Here is a 26,646-nt window from a genome sequence, read left to right as displayed (position 1 = left end):
TGACTTTAAACGCAGAGGGTGAAGTTGGTCTGCATACCTATTTATAACTTTCCTATTCTGCAAACCGAAGTCTTTTTGGAAATTTTGCGTTTTCTTCTTGCATTTCAAAGCTGTTAAAAAATACTGTAGATTAAAACGCCTGATCAAAGCTTATTTTTAAGGATGATTTTAAAAAAATTTAAACACGCATTTTCTTTTATTTGAAGAGTATTTATTTTCAACTCAATAAGTACAGGAAATCAGGTTTTCCCATATAAACTTCAATACTTTGATGTGTTCCTTATTACAGGTTGCTTTAATTAATCGTAAAATAAATATTTTATACTTTGTTTTAAAGAGCTAAAGATGATAGATATTCGCAACGAATATGATTTTCCAACATTTACTCTCTATTTCAACCTTTATGGGTTGATTTTAGAAAAACTTTTCTTAGTAGACCTCCACACCCTTTAAAAAACAAATTCTGCAAATTTCATATTTCCATCCTCAGTGGTTTATGCAATGCGTCGTCTTATTTAACTATTTTAACATTTTTGTAGTTTACAAATTCTACAAAACAGTTCTCATTTTTTATTAGCTAATTTTATACAGAAAACTTAAAAAAATATAAATAATTATGTATGAATAAAGAACAGTACAATTTCAATTAAATTGCCCATTTAAAATATTTTTAGAAAAATAAAACCATTTTTAATTTATCTGTTCTGAATACCAAACAAAAATAAATAATACTTACAATTAAATACGATTTAAAACATACCGCTACTGAATGTCAATTAATTACCCCATATTGTAAGGGGGAGGTTGGTGTTGGTAAGGATTTGAATTCATCTGCCTTTGTAGTTGAGCAACGATAGCAGGTGAAGGCTGTGTACCGTGAGGGCCACCTTGTTGCTGCTGTTGCATGACTAACATCTGTTGCTGACGCATTCGCTGTTGTTGTTGGAATTGATTTTGCTGGGCACCTTGTAATGATTGACCTGCAGATCGAGAATAAGGAGGAGCAGGACCCCCTAATAAAAAATTATTTAATTAATAATGCTATTTTTAACGCAATTATACTTATTTTTTTAGTAAAAGAAAAAAGTAACTATCTAAGAAATATAACTTACCTTGTCCTGCGCCCATCTGGTTCATGCCTACATTGGTATTCATGGTAACATTGGGAGCTTGTTGCATATATTGAGGTCTTTGTGTCTGGTTTATAGTGCGATAGTCAGGTTGGCCAGGTCTTGTCTGAGTGAAGCTTTGTTGCTGTCCCCCTGCTGCAAACATTCCCGCCTGACTTCCTTGCATCATCTGTTGACTTGCTTGCATATTGTTTTGCATCATTGCAGGTCCCGGACCTCCACCATAATTCCCGTACTGTTGAGCGGCTGTCATGCCACCTTGCATGTTACCATATTGTTGTGGAAACATCCCCTATATCAAAAGTCAAGAATGCTGATAGAAAAATTGCTTAAAAATCCTTTAAGACCTACATATTTTTTTATATTTTTTGTTTTTCTTATATTGGTAAATACATAATGAAATAAATAAACAGTGGCAACTTGAATTACAACTATCAAAGCAATATTTGCGGCTAAAGAGAAATTAATAAGCGAGAATGATAAATTATATTACGTTAATCATAAACTCCTCTCTATGCTCTCTAAGAATGTTATAAAAATCACTATTCTACGCACAATTAATTTTGAAGTAACGTACCTGATTAGGTTGCATAGCCGAAGGATGTTGCTGTCGTATAGGTTGTCTTGGAAACTGCCTTTGAATGGGGCCATATCCGGAAGGTTGCGGCCCTGGTCCAGGAGTCTGACTGCCGGGTCCTATAAACTGATTTATCGGATGACGAGAACGCAACATATTAGATAAAGCCTGTTTTGATTGATTAATCTGTTGAGGCCTCTCAAAACGATTTACTGTAATAAAACATTTTTTTTGTTGACATGCTACAACGACTACTGTCGACAATTATTACCGTTGGGAATTTGCTGAGAATAGAAACTTTGAGTTTGTTGCTGCTGGTTGTACCATTGTTGCTGACCAGGACCAGTATTAAACTGTTGCCCTGGTTGTTGTTGAAGTGCACCACCACCTTGTATAAAATAAATTCAACATTTACAAAAAAATCACAAAATTTAATTTACTTCTTATGATAAACTACCAAGTGCCTAAAATAAACTATTTATTTACCTTGCCCATAAGCTCCTATATGTGGAACTTGAGGATTAGGTCCTTGCATACCTTGCATAGGTAAGCAAGTTTGTCCCTGTGCCATAGCAGATTGACCCATAGTCATAGGCGCTCCGGCCATTTGATTAGAGGTTGACTTCGGCTTCCGTGGTCTCCTTTGTCCTTTACCACGTCCTTTACTCATAGCAGCGCTACGAGGACTTTGATCCACCGACGTTGGAGTGTCAGCCTATAAATTAAACAAAAATAGTAATGAAAAAAAGATTAAACAAAATAACATACCGGTTTATCTGGAATGGGTTCTAAGTCTTCTGGTGGCAAGGGAGGCGGGTCCAAATAGTGAGAAACAGGCCTCTGTAAGTTGTGGGTATGGTATCGTAAGAGTCGATGGTTTTCTTCGCACGATAATGATTTTCGTTCCAATCGAACAGCTCCAAACCAGGCCCACGACAACGGAGCGGGGTTTTTCATGCCTTCCAGTAAATCCCAACTGCTTACTCGTTGTTTATCTGTAACCTGAAAAAATCAATGAATCTTCGGTTAATATAAATCGTTGAAGTTAATAAACAGCATACTTGTAATCCGTGCTTTTTGTCAATGCTATCAAAGCTGATTTTGTTTCCTTTACTGTCTGTTAAACATCCCACGGGTTCAACAGCAATTATTTCCGTAGTAAGTCGAGGTAAAGGTAAAAGTTGTCGGATGTGCTGTAGAGAAGCGCTATGTCGTTCTCCCACTTCTTTTTTGAGTTTTTTCATTAAGTTTTGATACATTTTTCTACCTTCATCCTGAGAAAATTAAAATAAATATTTAATATTATCATAAGAACATAATTTTTTATACTAACTTACTTGACTATCTGAGGCAAGGGCAGAATGTATCAAAGTTGCTAGCATGTCTATTACGGTAGTAAAAAGTTCACTGTGAGTGTGGAGATCGATAAGTCCGTGTGTTATAAGTTGAACGAAAAGTAACGCCCAGTCAGTTAATGCTGCCGAACTTCTTTGTATTGCTTCGAAAACTCCTCCCACAAGAGAAAATCTTAATTGAAGACCATCTAGCGTACGTTCGTTATTACATATCTCAATTAAATTACCTTCTTTTGCTAACGAAACCAGCTAGAAATAAACACATTCTTTCAGTTTTAATTATATTTTTATTAATTTGAAACAATTAAAGAAAAAATCAAAAATACTTTCAGACATAATCAGCTACGTATTTGGTCAGTTTATTCTTCTAGATGTACGGAAAAAAAGTTCACCTGAGAAAGTTGTGAATGAAGTGATGATAATAGTCCTTCCCTTTGCCCTTCTTCTTGACCTTTCAAGCAATTCAAGACGAGACTCAAAAACGGGTGATGACTGAGGAGACTTTGATTTTCAGCTACAGTTTTTTTTCCTTTCTGATCTTTACACCAACCACCACTTTCTAAAACCTGAGCAGCAACTTTTAAAACTCTGCCCTGTACGGCACTCGGAAGTTTAGAAACCAAAGGAGCTACCAGCCAAATTGATCCTTGTTTATTTCTTTTGTCGGCCCTAGAAAGTAACAGAAAGTTATACAAAGGGAATTTAAGAGTACATGCACCTATTTACTTTTTATCATCGTTGTATTGATAATTCGAAACTGTATTCAACTGAAAAACATCAATTGCAGCTTTTGCAACAGTTTCTAACCACTGGTTTAATTCGGACGAATTGCTGTTGAATTGTTTGAACATCAGTTGTAAATCTAGCCATGACATTCTTAATGTCCACAGTTCCAAATTCTGTTATTTACAAAAAAAAAAACATTTCAAACTTATAAATAATACGAAATATCGATAATTTACTTCAAGTATCCTGCTGATCATGCTCTTCTGATCTAATTCGTCCAAAGTAGTGCTCGCATCTGGATAACAGATCATATGAAGCAGTCTTTGAGCTTGGGAGTGTGAAAGAAGAGGATCCAAAAGGTTGTCGTGGTGACATAATTCTTCTGGATGACTCAAACAACGTTCTAAAACCCACTGCTGCGAACATATTTCACGAAGAACGTGACATGCGAATGCTGAAAGAGACGCTGTACTTTCACCATTACCAGTACTGGATTGTCTACGGAAGTTAAAGAACGTCTTTTTAGTAAAGCTTTTAAACTTAATAAAAACAGATAGCCTCCCCAACATGTTATGGACACAGGGCGTATAACGAATCAACGTTTACGACATATTAATTAATTGTTAAGTGTACACGATAACAACACATCCTAGTTTCTTTTATTTTCATTAGCAGGACACCATCGTTTTGAGAATCTTAAATGTATACTTCAAGCTTTCTTTTCTGTCTACAAAAATTGTATTAATTTAATACAATAATCACTTCGTGTCCATTTTCAGATTTTTTTTCGGTTAGTTTCTTTTTATTTTAATTGAATGAAATACAAAAATTAGTTTTGTTGAAATATTAATTAATTATATTCAGTAATACAAGTTGACAGAAAATAAATGTTATCGTTTAATAAAAAAATGTAAAAATACTGTTTTGTATATTCTTTTTATATGTAACAAATATATACACCAACGTTAATAAGTTCTCATGTAGTGATAATATTCTGCTCTGAATATGTATAACTATGTATTTATTTTCTAATTGTTATTTACTTTAAGTAGACTTAAGTATTTACAGTGAAAGAAACATTAAAGACAATATATACATTTGATATAAGAATCTTCAGTGGTTCTTAGTAAGAATGGAACTGAATAATATTATAAGGAATTGTGTGTTTTCTAAAATACGATGTTATCGGATTCTAATTTATACAATTTAGATTTATTACAAAAACAGAGCGTTCTAGCAAAGTGCGATGAACCACTTCCTAATTACACAGGTGTTTACACATATAGAAGCAATGCAGTAGAAACACGGATTGATTTTTTAGGTGCAAGCCATGTCACAGTTAAAGCAAAATTAATTAGTCTATGACAAACCTATGGGCTGTCCTGGAACTGCAGACTTCCATATCTAACCTGATAGAAGAAAAAAATGCTAAACTTCAAGTTTCACATTTTTTCACTAAAACTACACTCTATTCTACACTAAAATAACACTTATTTCGTTATGGGACAATCTTTTTTTTTATTTTTGGAATGCTTGGCAATTGAATTTAAACTTCGGAAATCGGAACTCAAACGGGTCTCTCGAACAATTTTTCTTTTTATCCAACAAGGTCCCCAATTGAAGAAATAAAATGTTCAATACTTACGCCAAATCCAAAGAAGGCCCATCCCCTCCACTCAACAGATCGCTGGTGCCTAAAATATGTGATATACTTAATTCCGTGCCTTCTTTTGCGGTACAATCTCCCACAACAAGAACTGCTTTTAATACAGCTAACACCGGTCCCACGTGTATATTCCTATGAGCTGCCGCCAGAAGATGGCGATCACAACTTAGCCTTACTCCTAACGGCGGTCTTGGGGTGTTTAGAGCAGGCGAACCAACAGAATATAACCCCGGTTGGGGACCCTCTGCGGTTCTGAAGAGACGGAGTAGAAGATGACAAGTCAAACGCATGCCACTCTCGGCAACCGAACCATTGTTATCCAATGATTTCACCTGATGAAGAAAAATATGATGAATAGTACATGTAGTGTTAAAAATGCTGTGGATTACCTTCAGCAGACTTGGAAGTGCAACTCGTCCAACAAAATCTTCTAATGAAAAACAATGACGAGCTATGAGTATGCATGTGAAAACCGCGAGAGCGTTATGTATGCTGACATCCTAAATAAGACAAAAATAAGTGTGTTAGGAACATTTATTACGAATTTTACTTTTAATAGGAAATTATTTTTGAACGATGTTTTACATTGTGTACTTCAATTTAGAAATAATACACATTATTCCAATAACTATTCTCTTTATTTTCTATAAAAATTCCGCCAAAATATTGTTTAAACAAACAATTTCTAAAATTTCAAAGTTAAATTAATGTGAAGATTATGTAAAGTTACACTGTCATTAATCATTACTAAATGCTTCTCTTAATGTTACCAATTTCTTTAAATCAGTTTTTTTAAAAATTTTCTCTATAAAATAAAAATTTTTGTTATCGTACCTGTATGTCTAATTTGGCTAATATATCCGTATAATAACCAGGATGGGACATGGGACAACAGAGAGCCAATAGGGCACCCAGCCATTCAGGAGCAAGTGAATTACAACATGCCGTCATTTCTGCACACATTATTGCCAGATCATTTAAACGTTCATTATCAATTTCTCGGCAAACGTATATAACAGCATTACTAACAAAAGAATACCTAAAAATAATACCAGAATACTTTAAATACATTTCAATTTGTAAATATAAAATAATTATTAAAACACATTTATTTCAATGAATTTTTAACAGTTTTTACTTTACCGACCTGTTGTTGGCATTTTCGCATATTTGTCTTGCCCATGAGCTGTCTATTTTGCCTCCCTTCCTAGGATTTAAGAACACTTCTTGCAAGAACTGCGGATTATAAACATAACCACTATTAGGAGTGGGTTGAAGGGCAGTGTAGAGCGCTTGTCTAATTTTTGGATAGGCATTGCTAAAAGGTTCTACAGTATGGGGTTTTGCTTTAAGGAGACTACAAGAGGAATATAGGTCGTAAAGGTGGGCCAAAATACAACGCTCGGCAGAACTGCAATCGCAGGGGTTCGAAACGTGCTTCACCACGCTGCACAATCCTTCGAACACTGCCGACGTTTGTTCAGGTGACACTAGAAAAATATATAATTTTAACAATATCAGTGAAAGTGTAAGTTTTTTCTAAGATAACAGATAACATTTATTACAACTAAAGCTATAATATTACTGTGAATATTATTATACTATTGTACCGTTTTCTCTTACTGATAAAGAATTATTTTAAAAATATTTTTCTTTTTAGTTAAAAAAAACTTTAGGGACAGTAAAAAAGAGAGACTGTCATATTTAAGAAAACAAATTTAACAGGAAATGTAAATTATAATCAAATTCTATAATTATGTATTATAAAACTAAAGGTAATATATTTTGAAATTAACATACACAACAGACAGCAATGGTATCTCCTCAAAACGCCCACAATATATAAGCTAAGCGAAGTAGTGTAATTCCTAGCTAAATTTGAATTTTTGGACATTAGTTGTGCTTCGACTTCTGGTAGTTCTTTAAGGATTTGTATGCATACATCAATCAAACCATAAATATTTAACGCCAATTCCATTAGATCAAACAAAAAGGCAACATGCTCCTGTACAGGAAGATAATATGAACTGCCTGTTGCGAAAGAATTGAGCATTTCAATCACATTAACACTACATTGCCATGTTACTACATGTTGGTCGAAATAACTTAAACTTTGACACTTTTGAGTGGTTGCTTCGAAATTGAACTCGTTTCTCGAGTGCTTTTTCACTTTACCACCTTCGGCCACATCGATACTGAATTTTTTTGTAAACAATTTGCATATTTCTTTCGACATCTTTTTCACCGTATGTCTAGCTTCGTCTCGAACTTTACCAACACCATATAAAAGAACATGACGCTGATTGCAATCATGTTGAGAAAAAGGGTCGTCTTGCGCAAGTGGAAAATGTGTCGTATATAGAAGATGTCTTGAAGGTTTTATTTTGTGATCATTGTGATCAGTTTCCATTGGTACATGCCCTACTGAGCCAGCAATGTGGGAGTGATGTGGGTGATCCTGGTCTTTAGGACTGTCTGGGACGTCCATCGAGTTTTGCTGATCTTCCTTGATGTTTTGCAGAATTTTATCAAGGTCGTCATCAATTTTTGAATCATCATAGTCCATTCCATGGGAGTGATCCTAATAAAGTTTCATTATTTGATGAATAAACTTAAATGAGTGTACATTATTTTTACCTCCATTTTTATAGTGGTTGGGTCAGTAGTTTCTTCGTGACCTAAAAGATCACCCCTTGATATTAAGGTACACATGTAGGCGTCATGAGAGAAGACATCTCTTCGAATAAGTTCAGAAAAAAGATGAACAAGGTTTGAAAAGGCTGTCTTTTTCTAAAAAGGAATAAATTTCATATCCTTAAATATTAACCGTGCAATTATTTTGGATCAATTTATATCTTATGCTCCTTTTTGATAAATGTTTATATTTAGAATGATGAAATTACGGTAAATATGAGATGCAGAAACTTAAAAAGAAAAACACTTACTTGAGGGGTGTCATCGGGTGAGGGTACAGGGGCATCGGTGTCTAGGAACTTCATTAATAATGACTGAAACATGGGAGGACCTCCTGGTATTGAACTGTTCGAGTCTTTGTCGTCATTTGTACCAGCATCTTGGTCTGCTCCAGATGAAGTATCCGACTGTCTACGATCTAATAATGCAGCAACTGCAAGAGCTCGGTATTCACCGGTCCTCTCTGGAGAGACTGCCCACTCGCATAGGAGTTTAACAACCGCATTTTCGTGTTCGTTGCTCCCGCTAAAAACCTTTAAAGCAAATTTATTTTTTTTTTAAGTTGTAACGAGAGGGTTTTTAGAAAATACCTTCGTATAAAGAGTTTCCAAGGAGTTGGTGGCATCCATCCTATCAAATCTATGCCTGTCAAGAGCATCAAGAGCTGCTAAAACTCTTGCAGTTGTTGTACCTGATATGTATTTTAGTAAAAATAAATACTAAATAAACACATAAAACCTTACAATTCCACAAAACGTTTAGAAAACTAAAACGTGCAATTTTGGGGTTTTAAGTGTTTATTGTAAGATTAGCTCAGGATAGGAACGAGTGGAAATGCGTGTCCGACCAGTCTTAGGACTGACGACCTTATGATGATGAAGTATTTATTCAGTTACGTTCCACAACACTCAATTATACACATTTTGTAAGAATAAATACTATAGAAAAAACACTACATTTTCTAATTACCTTTGGAACAAGACTGCCACTTCTCACTGCACCATCTGCTTTCTGCTTTCTTACTTCTTTCCCTAATACTGTTTTCACTTTGCCTAATTTGTTTTCTGTAAGTATTGGCATCAAATCTGGCAGGCATTGGTAAAGTAGAAGGTAAAACAGGTAAAAGATCTAGAGGAGATCCATGCCAAACAGAACCTATTCCTGCACCACACCATACTAAAGAAGTTGGGCATTCCAAAACAATGGTTTGAATTATGGTACTTAATTGTAAAACTGAAAACATGATATAAATAAAGAATATAAAATTACTAATTGAATGTGTATATATCAGTAAATATACATGCAATAAAAATTAAAAAAATTACAAAAACAAAATAGCAAATCAATCAATATGATAATGAGATAATGTAGGCTTTTACAGCCGATGTTAATTATTTAAGGGCTTGATGACTATTAGAATTGTTCTCCCTTAATTAGGGTTATTAAAAGAATGACAATTTTTATTTCTGACAATCAAAAATGCAGAAAATAATATAAAATAAATAATAATTGTAATAATCAAATAACACTGTTTGCAAGGGTATTATACCTATAAATGTTTATATTAATAACATGCAAGAAAAGCTACAGGCATTAACTGATAAAAATGAAAACAGTAAGTCAAAATCTAAATTTTACAATTTTTAGTGAATTTCCCTCATTTTAAAATATTACCTATATCACGGTGATGTGGACAATTCTGGTACTCAATAAGGGTACTTTGAATGGGATTAATTTGTGATATATCTTTCTTTTCTTTATCAATTTCCTTTATATCAGGCTTAATCTCGCTTTGTGAATGAGGGGAAGTAATAAGATTACTTTCAGCAACATTACTCAACATGTAACCAAGTTTTTTAGTACATAAGTATGATAATCTCCTAGAAAGGAGTTCTGATTGGACAAATTCTTCTAAATACTGCATGGTTAATGGAAGATAAAGTTTTAAAATGCCATCCTCTGAAGGCTGAGATCTCAATTTGTCTAGAAGTTCTAAAATCCAATTAAGAACTTCTTGTCTATCAAGTAACCCTGAAAAAAATAATAATTTAACATTAAAAACATTAACCATTTAGGTAATTAGTCTTTACCTTCTTCATACATATACTTTAAAAGGCGAATGCAATATGTCCAATGTTTCATTGCAAGTTTTTGTTCAGTTTCATTGGTAGGGTTTGAAATAGGAGTACTTTGAGGTTTTTCTGTTTGAGCATAATATTCTTGGAGTTTTGGAATCTGATCTTTCAGAAATTTTAGTAGGGTGCCAGTCCATTCTACAAAAATTTTATAAATAATACTGATGTGCTGACTTAACTATAAATCACTTCTATGAAACAAATTAGAAGGGACTCAAAGAAAATTTATAGTATATTATTCTTATGCTACAATAAATTAAATTGAATTAAATAATAAGCAAAATAATTAACCTGTTGTTGGATCAGGCATTTGCCTTTTTTTTATCTTGGCTTCAGATACAGCAACTGTATAGGCAGAACTTAATTTTATAAACCATGCAGAACGTATCATGGGAACCTGATATTCACAAAGCATCATGAATATCTCTTCTTTTTTATTAAAATTTGGGGCCTTTTTTGATAGATTCATTAGTGGTTTATTACCAGATAAATCTTTAAACCATGCTTCAATTGCATTTTTTGTTCTAACTGTTGCTGGCCAAAAGTTGTCTTTAGGATTGATCTGTTGCCTTTTTCTACCAGAATCTGGCAATGAACTAAGCTCCTCTTTGCGAGCTATTATTGCATTAAAATATGCTCCTACCTACAAGAAAGTTAAAAAAAGGTAAGACTTTTTTATTATAAAAGAACTGGTATTTTAACTATCCATATACCTTACTAGCAGTTATGTTACAGTTTTTGGCTGTTCCAAACTCATCATTTAAATGAGTCATTGTAGGAAAACCATGTTTAACATTTACACTTGTTAATTCATCTTCTTTTTGTTTAGGTTCTTGAGGATATACATCAGGAGGTCCTATTCGAGGTTTTTTTAATGGACGCTTTTCATACAGCAAGCTGGTCATCATTTTATTTATTAAATATCCGGATCAACAAGTTTAACTGATTAAAGTTTTTTTTATGATATTAGGAAACTACTTTCCTCAGTAGATACATTTTTAATTCACAGTTTTAGTCATAGACAAGGTTTTAGTATGAAAACTAAACAAAACTTTTTGTTATATATGTAGAGTAACTATAATTAAGTTGAACCAGTTATACTTAATACATATACATATTAATTAGAAAAGTGGCAGCTATTAACGGTGCACAATAATCAACGATAATTAACTTTTCCACTAATTTTTGACTTTTTGTGGATGGATATCTGTGGTAGAGATCATGTAGAGATGGTGGATTGAAAAGATGAAGGATTTTTACGAAAGTAGTGTCTGTAATACCTTCTAAATTTATATACTTCCTATTGTTAAAAAAAAAAGCAATAGGTTTGATTTGAAGTAAATACTGCTAGAAATTTACATGCATAATACTGCTAATCCTTTAAATCAATTCTTTACTGCTATGTAATTAATTACAAATGGTATCTGTCTCTAATAGACTCTCTCTAATGGAGCTCATAGATAGAGAGCATAGAGAAAGTTATTTCTCTAACCACATTGTTTGGGGGCAAGGACAGCGACTTATTTACAGCGAAAATACTTTAAGCAAAAATAATGGGAAAAGGAAGGAAATTGAAGCTATCCCAAGTGGAGAAGAAGCGTCCATTAGAAGATGATATTTCTGATGCAAAATTTGCAAAATCCAAAAACCGTAATAAAATTCGACAGCGCAAAGACGACGACGAAGAGGTTAGACTTTTTTCGTATTCTTTTACTAAAAATCTCTAATCTTTTTATAACTTTTATTAGTATGTAGATTCTTCTTTATCGAGAAAAATTCTCTCCGCTGCTCGTCAGCAGCAAAGAGAAGTGGAAGAAGAATTTCCAACCTTAGACGAATCACTTCAACATAAACCAAAGCGAACAAAATTGGATGAAGATACTTCAGAAGAATCAGAATCAGATGAAGATACGCTGGAGCATGAACCTTACTACGAAAATATTGAGATAAATGAAGAAGATGAACGAGCTATTGATATTTTTATGAGAAGAGATGGCAAAACAGGGAGAACTCTTGCTGATATTATAAAAGATAAAATAACAGAAAAACAAACAGAAATAGAAACAAAATTTAGTGATGTAGGTAGCTTACAAATACAAGATATAGATCCTAGGGTGAAGGAATTATATGAGGGGGTAAAACAAGTATTGCAAAAATATAGGAGTGGAAAATTACCAAAAGCCTTTAAACTTATTCCTAAATTAAGAAATTGGGAACAAATTCTTTATATTACAGGTACTTAAAGCAATTTACTTGTTTTATTAAAGTATAAATATATACTAGTATTTAATTTTAGATCCTACATGTTGGTCAGCTGCTTCTATGTATCAAGCAACCAGAATTTTTGCTTCAAATTTAAAAGACAACATGGCACAAAGATTTTACAATTTAGTACTGTTGCCACGAGTAAGAGATGATATTGCTGAATACAAAAGGCTTAATTTTCATCTCTATCAAGCTTTACGAAAAGCCCTTTATAAACCTGGTGGTTTTATGAAAGGTTTTAATATTTAAAATAAGTGTTGTGTTTATTATTTCATGAATGCCTTTTTTAAGGGATTTTGCTTCCACTTCTTGAAAGTGGCACTTGTACTTTAAGAGAAGCAATCATTGTTGGATCAGTAATTGCTAAAAATTCAATACCAGTTTTACATGCATCAGCAGCTATGCTACGAATAGCTGAAATGGAATACACAGGTGCAAATTCCATTTTATTAAGAATATTTTATGACAAGAAGTATGCATTGCCTTATAGGGTGATAGACGGCTCTGTATTTCATTTTTTAAGGTAACTTTTCTTTTAATTTTCAATTCTGGTTTTTATTTTCCTTTTTCTGTAATTATTTTCTTTCTCTTTTAGATTTGAATATGATAAGAGAGAAATGCCAGTTCTGTGGCACCAAGCTCTTTTAACATTTACCCAAAGATATAATTCCTTTATATCAAATGAACAAAAAGAGGCACTTTTGGAACTTATTAAAAAACAATCTCACCCTTTAATAACACCCGAAATTCGACGGGAACTGCAAAAAATTACTATTGAACAACCAGAATCGTTGCAAATGGTTACAGAATAATTTTTTGTAAGAGAATGTATGATAATTAAATAATATAGACAACATTTAAATTGTCTTTTATTTAATGACCATTTAACAAAACCCATGTAAATAATAAAACATTAATTAAGGAATATATTGCACACGTTAATTGGCAATGAATGTTTAAATTAATGTTTATGTAATAAATATTGTTAATTAGCTTATTTATAAAAGAACTGATGTGCATGATCGGTTTTTATTTCTTCGACCATTTTTTCATAACGTCTTAATAACTTCATAAATCTAGCAAAAATAAAAATAATTTATTAGAATCAATTAAAATAAACTAAATTAGTAATAACAGATGAAACAAGTAAACTTGTGAATCTTGCCAGAAAATTAATAGGTATATACCTTAGAACATTTACCCAAGTAAAGCTCATATTTAATAAATCAAAATTATGTTAAAACAACTTTTAATATTTTAAATGAAAATTATTTTTTTGTTTGATGTTTAGAAATTAACTGGTATGGTAAAATTAGATTCAAATTTAAATGACCAATTAATTACAGTATTATGCTCTTAACTCTGTGTAAGGAACTTATCGTTTGGTGCGAAACAAATGTAATGATCATGCATTTTTTTTGTAAAAATTCGGGCGATGTTTGATGTAGACTTTGAAAATGAATTTTCATTAATAAAAATACATCAAAATCAAATACTTAAAATAGATAAACCAAATACCTTAGTACGCGTTCAGCTGGAACGGGTTGTCCTACAAAAAAGTAAAAAATGAATAGCAGACTACATTAAAGGTGAAAAAATATTACCTGAATTTTCCCATGAACGTTCCACATAATCACTTGAATTTTCAATTAACACATTTTTAACGGTTGGTTCAGGATGTTGATAAAGTTTAAAAGAATCAAAGGTATTCAAACTTTCGTGTTTATGAATATCTTCCTTAACTAATCGATTCTTTTTGCTGATAATATCATATTCTAATGATTTTTCAGTTTGCATACTTTCAGCAATACAAACTTCTACAGGACTGAATTTTTTATTTTTTTTTATAGGCTTAGGGGTGCTCCAATTCATCGCAATGGTCTTGGAGACAGTTAAAATATTCTCATCAACACTATGTATGGATCTATTTATGGGTTCAGGACTTCTTACTACAAAGTCAACTTCTTCTTTTATTTTGTTTTCCCCATTACTTGCTTTGTGCATGACTTGAGGATTTTTTTCTTTAACATCGTGATTTGATACACTTGAAAATATACCACTTAAGCTAGATTTGCTTTTAGATTTATTTTTATTTTCTGTTTCAAAATTTAAATCTGGAAAAGTGCTACATGAAGAAGATGAAATTAGTTTAGGTTTTTTGACAAATATTTCGCTTTCTTTTTTATTAAGTGATGAACCTGTAGATTGTGTAGAGTTTTCAACGTGTGTCTTGTTTTCTTTTTGAGAAACTGAAGAATTTGTAGGAATAAGTGGTTTTAAAATTATAGTTTGCTTTTTTCTTCGAACGTTTCCCTTAACAGTCCGTTTTTTAATTAGAGGTTTAGGTTTATTCTTAGAGTTTGCTTCTTCTAAGTTATCTATTTCCTTAGTAATTAGTGTTTTAGTATTTCTTTTATTTTGTTCATCGCGAGGAAGGAATCCATGATGAAATTTATGATTATTTTTTGGAGAATGAATTAGAGCCGTTGTTGTAATGATAACGTGATCTATTTCACCTTCATTTGTAGAAGTCGACATTTCCAATTTTGTCCTACATAAAACTTATTAGTAAATCTTTAAAGTTTATACACCACTTCTTTTTTTNAATAATTTCTGTTAGGAGATAAAATAAATAATACTCATTTATTAAGTTTCACATGATTTTCATAAGAAATATGTAATTTTGATTAAAAAAGTATATTTGATGTTTATTTTTATCGGTTACATTTGTGTCCTTTTTAACCAATTTTTTAAATTTGATGCGCAAAATTTTGCTTTTTACAGTGGTTCAATTTTAGATAGTATGCTATAAAAACGCCACTGAAGCTATGTACTTCGATGAAAATGTGTTTTTGCGTAATTGAAATGCGTAATGGAAATGATTTGCAATTTCGGCTTCTGTTTAACTAATTTTCCAGTCTGTAATTGCGAATATTCGCTCTTTAGAGTGATTCAATCTGCGGATTTAATAAGGTGATGCAAGTTATGTACTTTTGCACCCTGCCCTCAAGAGGTCCCATATTCAAGTTGTACATTTGTTGTAAAAATTGTACTTTATTTAAGAGTTTTGTGATTGGTCTTTTATTTTGTTTTTCTTTTTAAAAGGGGCCCAGTTTATCCGAGAATCGTCACTGTTGTACTTTTATAGATAATATAATAAAGGTTATTTTTTATTCTTTAATTAAAGATCGAAGATAAAAATTGCAGTTGCGGTATTTCTGTTTTTTGGAAATATTTAAATTTATGAGTATAAGTGTAAAGTACCTATTACGATTGTAAGTTTATGTTTTCGTTAGAATGTCCAATAATGCAAGTCCTGAACATTATAATGAACTTGAGGATGCATTTATGTCAGACGCCACATTTAAAGTTGATATAAGTCAGAAAATGAAAGTGCCAAGTAAAATAAGTTTCGGGGGCGATACCCCTAATGGTATAAACTTATGGAGCAGTAGTGAAGCAATTAATATGCAAGTTCCTGAAAGAATTCTTGTTGTGGGACAACACCAACATATAGGTATACACCTCAAATATATTTATGCAGCTTCACTGAATATATTTTAAAGAAAACGTTCTTTAATGAGTGAAGAGACTCATTGTTTTAGTAATTTTCGTGTTATTTAAAACAGTTAGTTATATAAACAAATTTATTAATTAGTAGAAGCATTAGTCAGTTAATTCTTTTTCAGTCTATAGGCAGTGGTTGTAGGTTCATACGTTTCATCTCTAATTTTTAAAAATATCTTCAGTGATATTGTGGTGAAAAGGATTTTCTTTATAAATGGCCGACAACTGAGAATTTCTTTATTTTGACCATAGTCTATAAGATCATATCATATACTCAATTCATGTTGTTTTTATAGGAACAAGAGCTCCACCAAGAGAAATCATTTATGATAATTCAATTTTACCAAATGATCAATACACAAATGAAGTCAGGGTAGCTACACCACCTAGAACATTGACACTAGACAAGTATCCTTTCCCTAGAGTAAGTGCAGAAGAGGAAGAACCTGAAGAGGAAGAGAAAGAATTTGCCTTTGATAGAATACCAGTAGTAAGAGCAAAGACTAAATTTGATTTAAATGAAAGTCTAAATGATAGCCGTATTTCTCTGAGAGAATCAACACCTCCTATTGGTCATGGTGAAAAACTAACTCCCGCAGAAGAAATTTATCACCTACGCTGTCAAATGGCTAAGCTTAATAGACGTATTATGGCTCTTGAATTAGAAAATTTGAACAGACTTCAAAGAGAAAAGATCTTGTATGGAATGGGAATTGCTTACTTCTTATTAAAAGCTATTATATGGTTGAATAGGTACTAAAATAAGGTGCTCCAGCTAGTTTTGCCTCAAAGTTCATCTTCTATGTGCCATATCTTTAATTTTATCAAAACAGGTTTTTTTATGCTACCTATAGTATGTTCATATGACCCACCTGTTAATTATAAATGCACACTTGAGAGTTTTGAGGCAAAAGTTCATCCCAAAGTTGATAAAATTAGTATTGTATAAAATAATGATTTGTTAGTAATTGTATGAAAACTAAATTAGATGACAATTTGAATGTTTTATTAAATACAACTGTATTTAAATAAATAAGTACCAAATATTTTATAGTTGTTTAATTTCTCAGTTAATACTTAAAGTGTTAAATTATTTGCAATTTTAATTATATATCCAGATATATTTAACTTATGTTTAACTGTGTACAAGTACAGTTACAAACATGAATTTTAGATAGTAGGCATTTAATAGTGAACATCCCTCAGCGGAAGTTCCGCATTTATGGCGAACAATACAATTATATTAGGCTGCCGTATACTGTGAACAATCTAAACTTTCGGGTACATAGCTAATTGCTAGTAGTTAAATTATCTACATCGTGCAAATCCTGAATCTTTATTATAGTTCTGTTAGGTACAGTTCAAAATGCTGTAAATAAAGTAACTCAGTGGACAGAAGAGTGACGTTGACAGTACTGTCCTGATGGTTATAAATAAATCAAGAAAAAAACTCATAATGCAAAGAAGTCAAAAATCCTCAGAAACAAACAAAAATTTCCAAAATATTATGTGTCCTATTGTTACAGTAAAATATTTATTATAATTGACATTTCATAACTAATTTAATTTTTATTTAAATCGTGTATTCAATTAAGGTGATGGATTAAGTTTTCAAGTTGATGAGACGGGCTTTCTTGTTTGAAAGAGTGCTTGATGAAATTTTAGTCCTTTAATGAGATAAATTATGTGATTTATATATTAGCAAATTTCTGAGAATAAATCGAATAAAATCTTCTTTAGCATTGACACAAATAAAGTCCTTTAATAATAGTTATAACAGTACCATTTATTCTCTACAAATGCTTTCTCTAATGTACGTGAAATTATAATCTATTATTAATTAAATCATGAAATCTATGTATGGTTTTATGTTATGATGTAGTGATACAATTTGTTATTACATAAGAAGTAAAGTCATCAGAATATACTCAAAATGGGAAACTTGACTTTTGACTTTTGGTTGAAAGCATCAAATGGTAATATTATATTCGGATTAAAAAGTTGCTTGTCCTTAATATGGATTATTATAATTGCGTTTACGCCATAATAATAAAGTTATTTTCTTGGCATTTACACCGCCTATTGGTTTTATGAGTACAATTTTTTTAGTTTTCATTGTGAATTGTAAAATTTTTAGCAAATAAAAAATATATAAGTAAAAAGAAATTATTTAATAATTTCTGTTAGGAGATAAAATAAATAATACTCATTTATTAAGTTTCACATGATTTTCATAAGAAATATGTAATTTTGATTAAAAAAGTATATTTGATGTTTATTTTTATCGGTTACATTTGTGTCCTTTTTAACCAATTTTTTAAATTTGATGCGCAAAATTTTGCTTTTTACAGTGGTTCAATTTTAGATAGTATGCTATAAAAACGCCACTGAAGCTATGTACTTCGATGAAAATGTGTTTTTGCGTAATTGAAATGCGTAATGGAAATGATTTGCAATTTCGGCTTCTGTTTAACTAATTTTCCAGTCTGTAATTGCGAATATTCGCTCTTTAGAGTGATTCAATCTGCGGATTTAATAAGGTGATGCAAGTTATGTACTTTTGCACCCTGCCCTCAAGAGGTCCCATATTCAAGTTGTACATTTGTTGTAAAAATTGTACTTTATTTAAGAGTTTTGTGATTGGTCTTTTATTTTGTTTTTCTTTTTAAAAGGGGCCCAGTTTATCCGAGAATCGTCACTGTTGTACGTGCAAGATGCCTAATCATTATTAAAAATTTCATTATAAACTGATTTTGTAGTCTCAAAAATTTAATTATATTTTCATTCATCTGATTTTATACGTATATATAATCGCTAGCTAAAATTAGGTACAGATGTTCAACTTTTCGCAATATCGTCCTCCACATCCATCGCCCTCTGTAATCTTTTGCTCTGATCTATTGCCTACTCAGTCTATTAATTAGTAAAATTGCCATCGTAGAAATATGACAAAGAGAAAAATGCAAATTGAAGAATTTCTTATTTGTATAATTTTCACAGTATTTTCTTTGTCGTACAAGGACGTCTTAATTTAAGCGGGGAGAAATTATGTCATTGACACGCACAAGAATGAAATGTAATGAAATTCGAGAAGATCCCATCAACATATACCTAATCACTATGTTNCACACTAACTAATAAAGTTCATTTCGTAGTGTTTGCACAAAAGTTTATTATTTTGTACGAATTGACTCAATTTTGATTAAAGTAGGAGGCTTCCAATGGAGGGAGATCAGGCGAAAAAAATCTTAGTAGTTGATCATGAAGGTGCTCATCAGAACGTTTTTAAATACAGGTCTTTCAATTTAAAAAAAAAAATGTTATATAATGTTATTTAGTATTTATTTGAGGACACCATCTGTAAGTTAATAAATTTTAAACAGAACTAACAAATCACAATTTTTAAAATATTTTAATTACAAGATGTCATAATGTTTTGTGTTGTTTTAAAGAAAAGTAGTACAGCTGTTTTTTTATAAGTTTTTGTTATTAAATGGGAGTTTCGTGAAAGACATTGATTCAACTTTATTATTTCGATCGATACTATTTATCTGACAGTTAATTTTTATTTTCGGTAAAACTATTTTATCATGTAATTAAATATGCAAGTTAAAACGATTAAAATACTTTTACGCCTTCGGAGTTATAAAATGTGATCGAATTTTTTGCGAATATTTTGTTCAAAATTCGGGGTTTTTCCGTCAAACATGAATAATCAATTTACATAACCATTACTTTCATACAAGTTAAGCAAAGGCAACTCTTCCAAAAATATAAAAAAAATAAGCTCTTCAACCGATTTCCAAAAAAAAGCTCCTCAATTCAACTGTACCTTTTTGTGTGCATTTTTGTGAACTTATTTTACTGATTCTTTTTTTTTAATATTGGAAAGGCTATATCTGAAGGGTGGTCTCATTTAAATATGAAGAAAATGTCCCATCTCTATATCTATAAAATTAAGGGACAATTCCCGTTTCTAACTTTTTAGTTTACGTTTGGAAGTATCGACTTTTTTGACGTAAGTATATATACTTAATTAACTTATCTTATGATCCGAGCTTTACGATTAGTGAAAAGTTAAAATGTTATATCATTACTATTAGGGGAGATGATTGATATAAGACGAAAAGCCAGGAGTCACTTTAATTAAATGAGTACACGGAGAAAATTAAATTTTTATGACAACATAAAAATTACAATTTTTGATTGTCAATGACAGAAATTGCAGTAGAAATAGTAAAATTTAGTATGTAACTTGTAGTAATTTCAATTTTGACATTTTTCTTTAAAATTATTTCAAGTTTCTTAATTATTACAATTAAATTTGTAATATTATACATCTGAAATTGATTTTCCGATATAATTTTTAAAAGATAAAAATACAAAGGCAGTAAATAATTTTTGTGCATCTTTTATGGCACATTCAATTTATTATTAACAACTCACATATAAATAATTTGCTGTACAATGTAATTACACCTATAACTTTGTTTGTCTAACATGAGCCAAGAATTGGCATTATATCTTCCAGTCAGAGGTCGCGCGCATTTCCTTTTTTCTTTTTTTATTTCGTGTTTTGTGGGATGTGGGCACCCTGGGGTTGGAAACCGTTGTCATCAGCAACATAACTAACGGTATAAGTGTTTCCATCAGGAGCAACGAACGAGTATTGTCCACGTACTACAATCGATTGGTTTTCAGCACCAGTATTGACAACTTCTCCGTTTTCTTGAGAAGAAATTCCGTTGCTGATTTCATATCTGGAATGGGAATACGTTAAAACAAATCAGAAATCTATTACATATCATGTAGGGGAACTTTTACGTTAAGAACATAAATACATTAATTGGATCTGTCTCATAAGGTATACTGCCATCTTAACTTATGGCTGAATGAAGAATTTAATGGGAAAAGGCCATGAAACTTGTATTGCCTTCAATTACGTTATTGAGATATGAACTTTGTTTTCGGCTTGTGATTTCTTTTTGATTCGTTTAATAACAAAATCCCTAGCAACTCTTTTTCTGGATACATACGCATAATTGTAGTGGTCAATTCCAAGGTTTTCACTGTCGTATTTGAGTACAACGGCGTCTTTGTCGGTGTCCAAATTTTGTTGATATGGATACGCTTGTGGTGCAGCAGTTGCTACAGCAACCAAAGCGGCTAAAGCTATTATCTGCAAGATAAGAACACAATTCCTATAATGCCTTTAATAATGCCTTTAAATCTACTACAAATAATTCTTGATGGTAAATTTAAATTTAAATCAAGTTTACGAATTACAATTCGATGTATGACACTCGATTTATTAATTGCTCAGCTAAATTAATTTAAATAGTTAAAACATAAATTTGGTACTCCGCCTATTTGAACTTGCAGACGAGAAAGAGCTATCGGATTGCTTTTGAATTATAGTTACGATGAGTATCAGTGATATATATTTCCGGTACAGGATTTTCCGATGAAACACATTTTCTTTATTTATATTCATTCCTGTATAAATCTTTTAAATCTATTTCTTTAATTTTTACGAAAAAGTGTTTTATTTCCCAGATCTGTGGCAGAAATATAAAAGTAAATGCATTATTTCGGTTGAAAGAAATGATTTTAAAGAATGGTTTCCCGAAAAATCTTGTGACCCTAGTACAGATTCGCACTTGACCGTTTTTTTATGAAAATTAATTGCTTTTGTTGATAAAGTATGCCACTGTGTTGAATCACTACGAAAATTGATTGCACTCGCGAAAGGATGCACGCAAATATCACGGTTTAGCGTAAATGAAATCGCAAAGAATCTTTTTACTATGGAGCCGCACTTTGCATTTTTATTAAATGATTGACTTACCACCTTCATTGTTGATGTAAATACGATGGATTCTTCTGATGGAAGTGATGTGATGAACAAAAAGTCGATCACGCGATTTTATATACCTCAGAATTGTACAAAATTCCCCACTAAATGTGAGTCTTTTTATAACGATCGCGGATAGTGATGTTAAGAATCCTTCGCATTTTTTTAAAAGCGCCTAAATTGCTAAATCGCCGTAACCTTTACAACTGGTTTTGAATTTATTAGTATTTCTATTAACAATGTCACTAGCGATCTAGAAGTCCGTCCTCACATAACTTTGGAAAATTTGCATACTTTATTGATTGTTACAACATGAAACATATCTGTGATGAGTTACAGGATGTTCGCGAGAAAGTTGTGCAATTTTGTCAACTGTAACAGCGCTCGTCAACATCAGCTTTTACTATTTTCGGGAATCGTTAAAATCAGGTTTTAAGGGCACGATTCTGTCACAAATTTAGAGTGTATTTACGAGCTAAACATTTTACGAGCATTTCCTAATAATTTATATCATAAAAAAATGTCAAATATAAAGCGAACGTCTTTTTAGTGCTAATGGTTTACATACGTGCTTATTTAGAAATTGCCACAATTTGTTAACTTTCTCATTTATTTTAAGAAATAGCAATCTTTGTAGGTACTATAGTAATTCAATAATATACTTTTTAATTAAAACATTTTCAAAAATTTCTCAGTTACGTTTCCTCATTTTTATCTAAATTATTTAAATTCATGCCAGATGCCAAGGACAATACTTTGAAAAACTAACCAACAAACTGTATTAAAACTCTAGTTTATTAACAGGTACTGAAATATTCTTTGTAATAAGAGATGTTGCAGTGTTCAAATTAATAAAATATATCGCTAAATGTCAGTAATGCCGGCTTTTGCTCAACGGTTAGATATTGTTTATGTGTAATAAAAGAAACATTTAGTGCACAATTTTACTAGTGATAAGCAAAATTGATCTTGGTCTTGCAGTCTTGGCCAGACGGTCTTTATGCTAACAATAACAAGACCAAGACCGAACAAACAAGACCAAATACGCAAGACTAAATGAAAAACTATTACTTTCCGTGGAGAATGAACAGAATATTTTCAGTATTTGAAATTTTCAGTTTGTTTTTCTAGATTTTAAAACTAAATTTAAAAAAAAGAAACATTACCATTGTTAACAAAAAGGGATCTATATAAAAGAATTTCCTCTAAGTGTTCTTTGCTTTTAAGTCAGGATAACACACGATTGAAAAATAGAGGCAAACTATATTTTTTCGATATTTTTTACTTTTTTTGAGTATATTGCACTATTTTGTTTGCTAAAAGGTCAATTTAGGGCTGCAGGAAGGGTTAATTTATGCACTGGACGAGGGGTAAGTTCTCGAGTTTTTATAACTAACTATCGACACTATTTTCTTTAAAAGTTATGACAAGCTCGTATGTAAGACAGAAAATTTCAGCATTTACGACAATTATTGTATCGGTAAATAGAAATATTTGTGCTTAGAAGAATTATTAAAAAGTGTAATAAAGTGCCTAAAATGTAGTCCTAGCATTTCAAATTTGTTAAAAAAATAAAGTAGATAATCCAGACAGATTAAATGAGTATATCTTCTATTAATTAAATAATCACACATCCATTAGTATAAAGTTGATCCTTTTTTGGTTTTCAAAAGCTGAGAAATACTGTAAATCCGTAAATTTTTGTAAATTGTAACTAATTAACTAGGTCGCTAATCTGATTTGTTGACAAATAAACGCATTTTGGGATGTGAATCGTAAAATTATAGAGAACAGAGAGCATGTTGTGACCGTAGATTTCGTACTTCGAAATTCCAAAGGTAAAACCGAATCCTTATACGATCCCCACGTGCTCTTTTAAGTCTGCCGTAGCATTTTGTCTTTGACGATGTTGTTTGATGTGGAAATTTAAATTTTGGAACGAATTATCTTATCGCAAGTTGCGACGCGACGCGATTACAGGAAGCTGACCAGCAAAAATCGTACGTACACAAAAGCGTTAAACTCTCATGGTCTATCGTTGACACAATTACAAAGAACTTAAAAATATATTTTTATACAAATTTGGCAAAGATTACAGACTTTGAAATGTTTGAAAAAATGCTGAGTATAATTTAATCGTTTCGTTATACACCATGCACCCATATCCTATACATAGGGTGAATTTACGAATCAACTAAACTGAAAACGAAAGTTCTGGCGTTCTAAGATCCATCAGTTTGTAGGGTTTCTAGATGTTTCGGTAATCATGTAATCACTTTCTTCAGAAGATCTGAAACTGTTTCAGACCTTCTGAGGAAGGCAACGATATTCTTCCCGAAACGACATAAGTGTTCACTCAAATCAATAGTCGCCGCGAATGCCTGAAAATCATTAAAGTCTCTCGAAGTTCTTGAAGTACATTCAATTTGAACCTAATTGCTTTCAAAGTAACCAGCAATTCGAACTCCTTGGATTATAAAATGCAAATGGAGCTTAAAGCTTGGATCTCTTTTGGTGAGAGCATGTACTTTAGTAATTTTTATAAATCAGAAAGTTTTCATCACGTGTACCGTAGCTTTTTACTTTTACATAACGTTTTTATAAATATTGAGGGTGAATTGCTTTAGTTATTTATTTATTTGACAAATATTCCTTTTCCAACACTTATTTGCATATACATGTTTTTATTATTGGATAGAAAAATAAGTGTCTGTTAAATTCTTTCATAAAATAAAAAGTCAAATTAATAAAAAGTATGTAGGTTGGCACGACGAATAATAATTAGGAAGAGGTAACGGATGGGATATGCATGCACGTTGCTTAAAATATTTATTAGAAGCAAAAGTAAAAATTCAAATTAGACGTGGGTCTGTTTTGTCTATCTATGTAGATAGCAAACTAGGGTTTTGGTTTAAAACGATCGTTTTAACAAATCAATTTTTATACCAAAATTTTTGCATTAATTAAAAGGATGTAGAACCGCAAAAAAGTGAAAGGTTAATTTGCATTCCTCATCGTAGAAAAATAAAACGATTATAAGAGTGTTTATTCTTGATATCTTAAAATAAAACTTTTTCCTTCGTTTGTTATGGAATTTCTGCCGCAATAATCTCAACCTTGAATTTTAATTGTTTTGATTTAAGAAAATGTAATAAATAAAAAAAGGCTGGATGCGTTGCAATAAATCCTTTAGTTTATTTCAAATTGATGGTACTATCCTTACAATAATGACCCACATTAATCTAAGTCAGTGAGAATTTTTAGCCTAAAATTAATGACTGTAATATATTAACAACTCCTACGTTACAATGAACCATTTCCACCAATATTCAACATAAATATCAAAAAAAAAATCACGTTCGCATTAAAATACTTACTAGGCCTCATACCATATAATTAATTGTTTTGGTACCCAAGGTGACACCTTTAGCTAGGGACTCTAACTAACCGATTAATTAATTATATTATTACCTTAAGTTGTGGAATTTTGGAGTGCCATTGTTTTCATTAATTATAATTTTTTAAATGGTTCATGATCGAACCATATTTAAAGGTCGCAAACTTCGACTAGGTCATCATAAAGAGCAATACTGAGCATAAAACAAAATTCAAGTAAGAGTTTGACACTGCTGAAAAAGTTGTTTTACAAAATTAGAAATTTTGCTACCATAATTTATACAGAGGGCGATTTCAAAGATTAAAAACTCATTGGTTTCACAAATGTTAGTAAATTTATCAAAATAATGCTCTCTTTAATGTGTAATTGATTATTAATTGAATGTAAATAATGGGACACCAAAGAACAGGTCGAAAGATTGGACAATTGGACTGAAGAAGTGAATCCACCAACATATGGCTTATGACCAAAGTCAGTCACTCAACTATGAGCCATCATATCAACAAAACACTTAACAAAAAGAAAATAACATATTCCTAAGTAAATGGCCAAGTCACGGATGTTATCCCAACATTCGAACGTTGGTGCCCCATTGCTTAAATTCAATTAATTAATTAAGTAGATATCAAAGAGAGAATTATTTCTGATCGATTTAGTGATGTTTGATATGAGATATGATTAGAAGCCAATGTTTTATTTAACTTTAATCGCCCATTTATTTTTGCTCTCCTTAATTTATTTCTAACTAAATGTAGAAAGTTTGTCCATTTTTTATAATTCTAATTTAAGTACTTTTAGAAGCACATGTCTTATGTGTCTACTCCTTGTTATTACAGACGTAACAGACAAATAGAAGGACACACGAATTCTTGAGTGATCACATAAAGGAATCCTAAAAACTTAGTAGCAATATAAAAAACAGCTAAATAAACTTATTAAAAGATTGATATATTTACGATATCAGTATATTTATACATATGTATATCTTTTGATTGAATATAGCAATAAAAAAAGAAAAACGAGTTTATTAAAATAATTCTGCTAATTTAAATACACACTAACTAATAAAGTTCATTTCGTAGTGTTTGCACAAAAGTTTATTATTTTGTACGAATTGACTCAATTTTGATTAAAGTAGGAGGCTTCCAATGGAGGGAGATCAGGCGAAAAAAATCTTAGTAGTTGATCATGAAGGTGCTCATCAGAACGTTTTTAAATACAGGTCTTTCAATTTAAAAAAAAAAATGTTATATAATGTTATTTAGTATTTATTTGAGGAC

At 31.4% G+C, this 26,646-nt stretch overlaps 5 protein-coding genes across 5 annotated transcripts; 2 read left to right on the top strand and 3 right to left on the bottom strand.

The window, feature by feature from the left end:
* Positions 1–780: 780 nt before the first annotated feature.
* Positions 781–11,191, bottom strand: LOC108733730 (mediator of RNA polymerase II transcription subunit 12). The gene is made up of 25 exons (XM_018465020.2): positions 10,997–11,191; positions 10,575–10,926; positions 10,239–10,421; positions 9,823–10,179; positions 9,118–9,381; positions 8,739–8,839; positions 8,400–8,681; positions 8,092–8,244; positions 7,255–8,035; positions 6,602–6,944; positions 6,289–6,493; positions 5,844–5,954; positions 5,434–5,786; positions 5,159–5,197; positions 4,025–4,286; positions 3,789–3,961; positions 3,455–3,731; positions 3,045–3,311; positions 2,769–2,981; positions 2,476–2,709; positions 2,194–2,422; positions 1,979–2,095; positions 1,708–1,919; positions 1,113–1,422; positions 781–1,013 (listed from the first exon to the last, which is right to left on the bottom strand). The coding sequence occupies exons 1-25, from the start codon at positions 11,189–11,191 to the stop codon at positions 781–783; spliced, it is 6,246 nt and encodes a 2,081-aa protein (XP_018320522.1).
* A 564-nt stretch (positions 11,192–11,755) lies between these two features.
* LOC108733731 (bystin) lies at positions 11,756–13,410 on the top strand. Its single transcript, XM_018465022.2, has 5 exons — positions 11,756–11,971; positions 12,032–12,518; positions 12,580–12,783; positions 12,840–13,071; positions 13,144–13,410. Exons 1-5 carry the CDS (start codon positions 11,837–11,839, stop codon positions 13,358–13,360), a joined length of 1,275 nt encoding a protein of 424 aa, XP_018320524.1. The 5' UTR covers positions 11,756–11,836; the 3' UTR covers positions 13,361–13,410.
* LOC112904339 lies at positions 13,401–15,150 on the bottom strand. Its single transcript, XM_025974121.1, has 3 exons — positions 14,153–15,150; positions 14,067–14,097; positions 13,401–13,624 (listed from the first exon to the last, which is right to left on the bottom strand). The coding sequence occupies exons 1-3, from the start codon at positions 15,084–15,086 to the stop codon at positions 13,543–13,545; spliced, it is 1,047 nt and encodes a 348-aa protein (XP_025829906.1). The 5' UTR covers positions 15,087–15,150; the 3' UTR covers positions 13,401–13,542.
* A 544-nt stretch (positions 15,151–15,694) lies between these two features.
* On the top strand, positions 15,695–17,164 carry LOC108733695 (transport and Golgi organization protein 11). Its single transcript, XM_018464971.1, has 2 exons — positions 15,695–16,065; positions 16,412–17,164. Exons 1-2 carry the CDS (start codon positions 15,846–15,848, stop codon positions 16,873–16,875), a joined length of 684 nt encoding a protein of 227 aa, XP_018320473.1. The 5' UTR covers positions 15,695–15,845; the 3' UTR covers positions 16,876–17,164.
* Positions 17,165–20,510: 3,346 nt separating this feature from the next.
* LOC108733697 (flexible cuticle protein 12-like) lies at positions 20,511–22,070 on the bottom strand. Its single transcript, XM_018464973.1, has 3 exons — positions 21,964–22,070; positions 21,152–21,294; positions 20,511–20,875 (listed from the first exon to the last, which is right to left on the bottom strand). The coding sequence occupies exons 1-3, from the start codon at positions 21,970–21,972 to the stop codon at positions 20,680–20,682; spliced, it is 348 nt and encodes a 115-aa protein (XP_018320475.1). The 5' UTR covers positions 21,973–22,070; the 3' UTR covers positions 20,511–20,679.
* Positions 22,071–26,646: the final 4,576 nt, after the last annotated feature.

Source organism: Agrilus planipennis, unplaced genomic scaffold (assembly GCF_000699045.2).
Source record: "Agrilus planipennis isolate EAB-ADULT unplaced genomic scaffold, Apla_2.0 scaffold78, whole genome shotgun sequence".
Classification (NCBI taxonomy): domain Eukaryota; kingdom Metazoa; phylum Arthropoda; class Insecta; order Coleoptera; family Buprestidae; genus Agrilus; species Agrilus planipennis.
Note: the sequence above shows the minus strand (reverse complement) of the source record. Positions and strands in the feature narration are given on the sequence as shown.

Bases quoted from the DNA above. Each gene is read 5' to 3' on its own strand.
- LOC108733730 (XM_018465020.2), bottom strand. From the start codon at position 11,191: ATGATGACCAGCTTGCTGTATGAAAAGCGTCCATTAAAAAAACCTCGA. The intron at 10,422-10,574 runs GTTAATTATTTT...AAATTTTTGTAG, and splicing joins AATGCCTGATCCAACAACAG to AATGGACTGGCACCCTACTA. The intron at 2,710-2,768 runs GTATGCTGTTTA...TGATTTTTTCAG, and splicing joins ACAAAAAGCACGGATTACAA to GTTACAGATAAACAACGAGT.
- LOC108733731 (XM_018465022.2), top strand. From the start codon at position 11,837: ATGGGAAAAGGAAGGAAATTGAAGCTATCCCAAGTGGAGAAGAAGCGT. The intron at 11,972-12,031 runs GTTAGACTTTTT...AACTTTTATTAG, and splicing joins GCAAAGACGACGACGAAGAG to TATGTAGATTCTTCTTTATC. The intron at 12,784-12,839 runs GTTTTAATATTT...GCCTTTTTTAAG, and splicing joins ACCTGGTGGTTTTATGAAAG to GGATTTTGCTTCCACTTCTT.
- LOC112904339 (XM_025974121.1), bottom strand. From the start codon at position 15,086: ATGTCGACTTCTACAAATGAAGGTGAAATAGATCACGTTATCATTACA. The intron at 14,098-14,152 runs GTAATATTTTTT...ACTTTTTTGTAG, and splicing joins ACGTTCATGGGAAAATTCAG to GACAACCCGTTCCAGCTGAA. The intron at 13,625-14,066 runs GTATTTGGTTTA...TATTTTTGCTAG, and splicing joins CCAGCTGAACGCGTACTAAG to ATTTATGAAGTTATTAAGAC.
- LOC108733695 (XM_018464971.1), top strand. From the start codon at position 15,846: ATGTCCAATAATGCAAGTCCTGAACATTATAATGAACTTGAGGATGCA. The intron at 16,066-16,411 runs GTATACACCTCA...TTGTTTTTATAG, and splicing joins GGGACAACACCAACATATAG to GAACAAGAGCTCCACCAAGA.
- LOC108733697 (XM_018464973.1), bottom strand. The intron at 20,876-21,151 runs GTATGTATCCAG...TTCCCATTCCAG, and splicing joins ATTGACCACTACAATTATGC to ATATGAAATCAGCAACGGAA.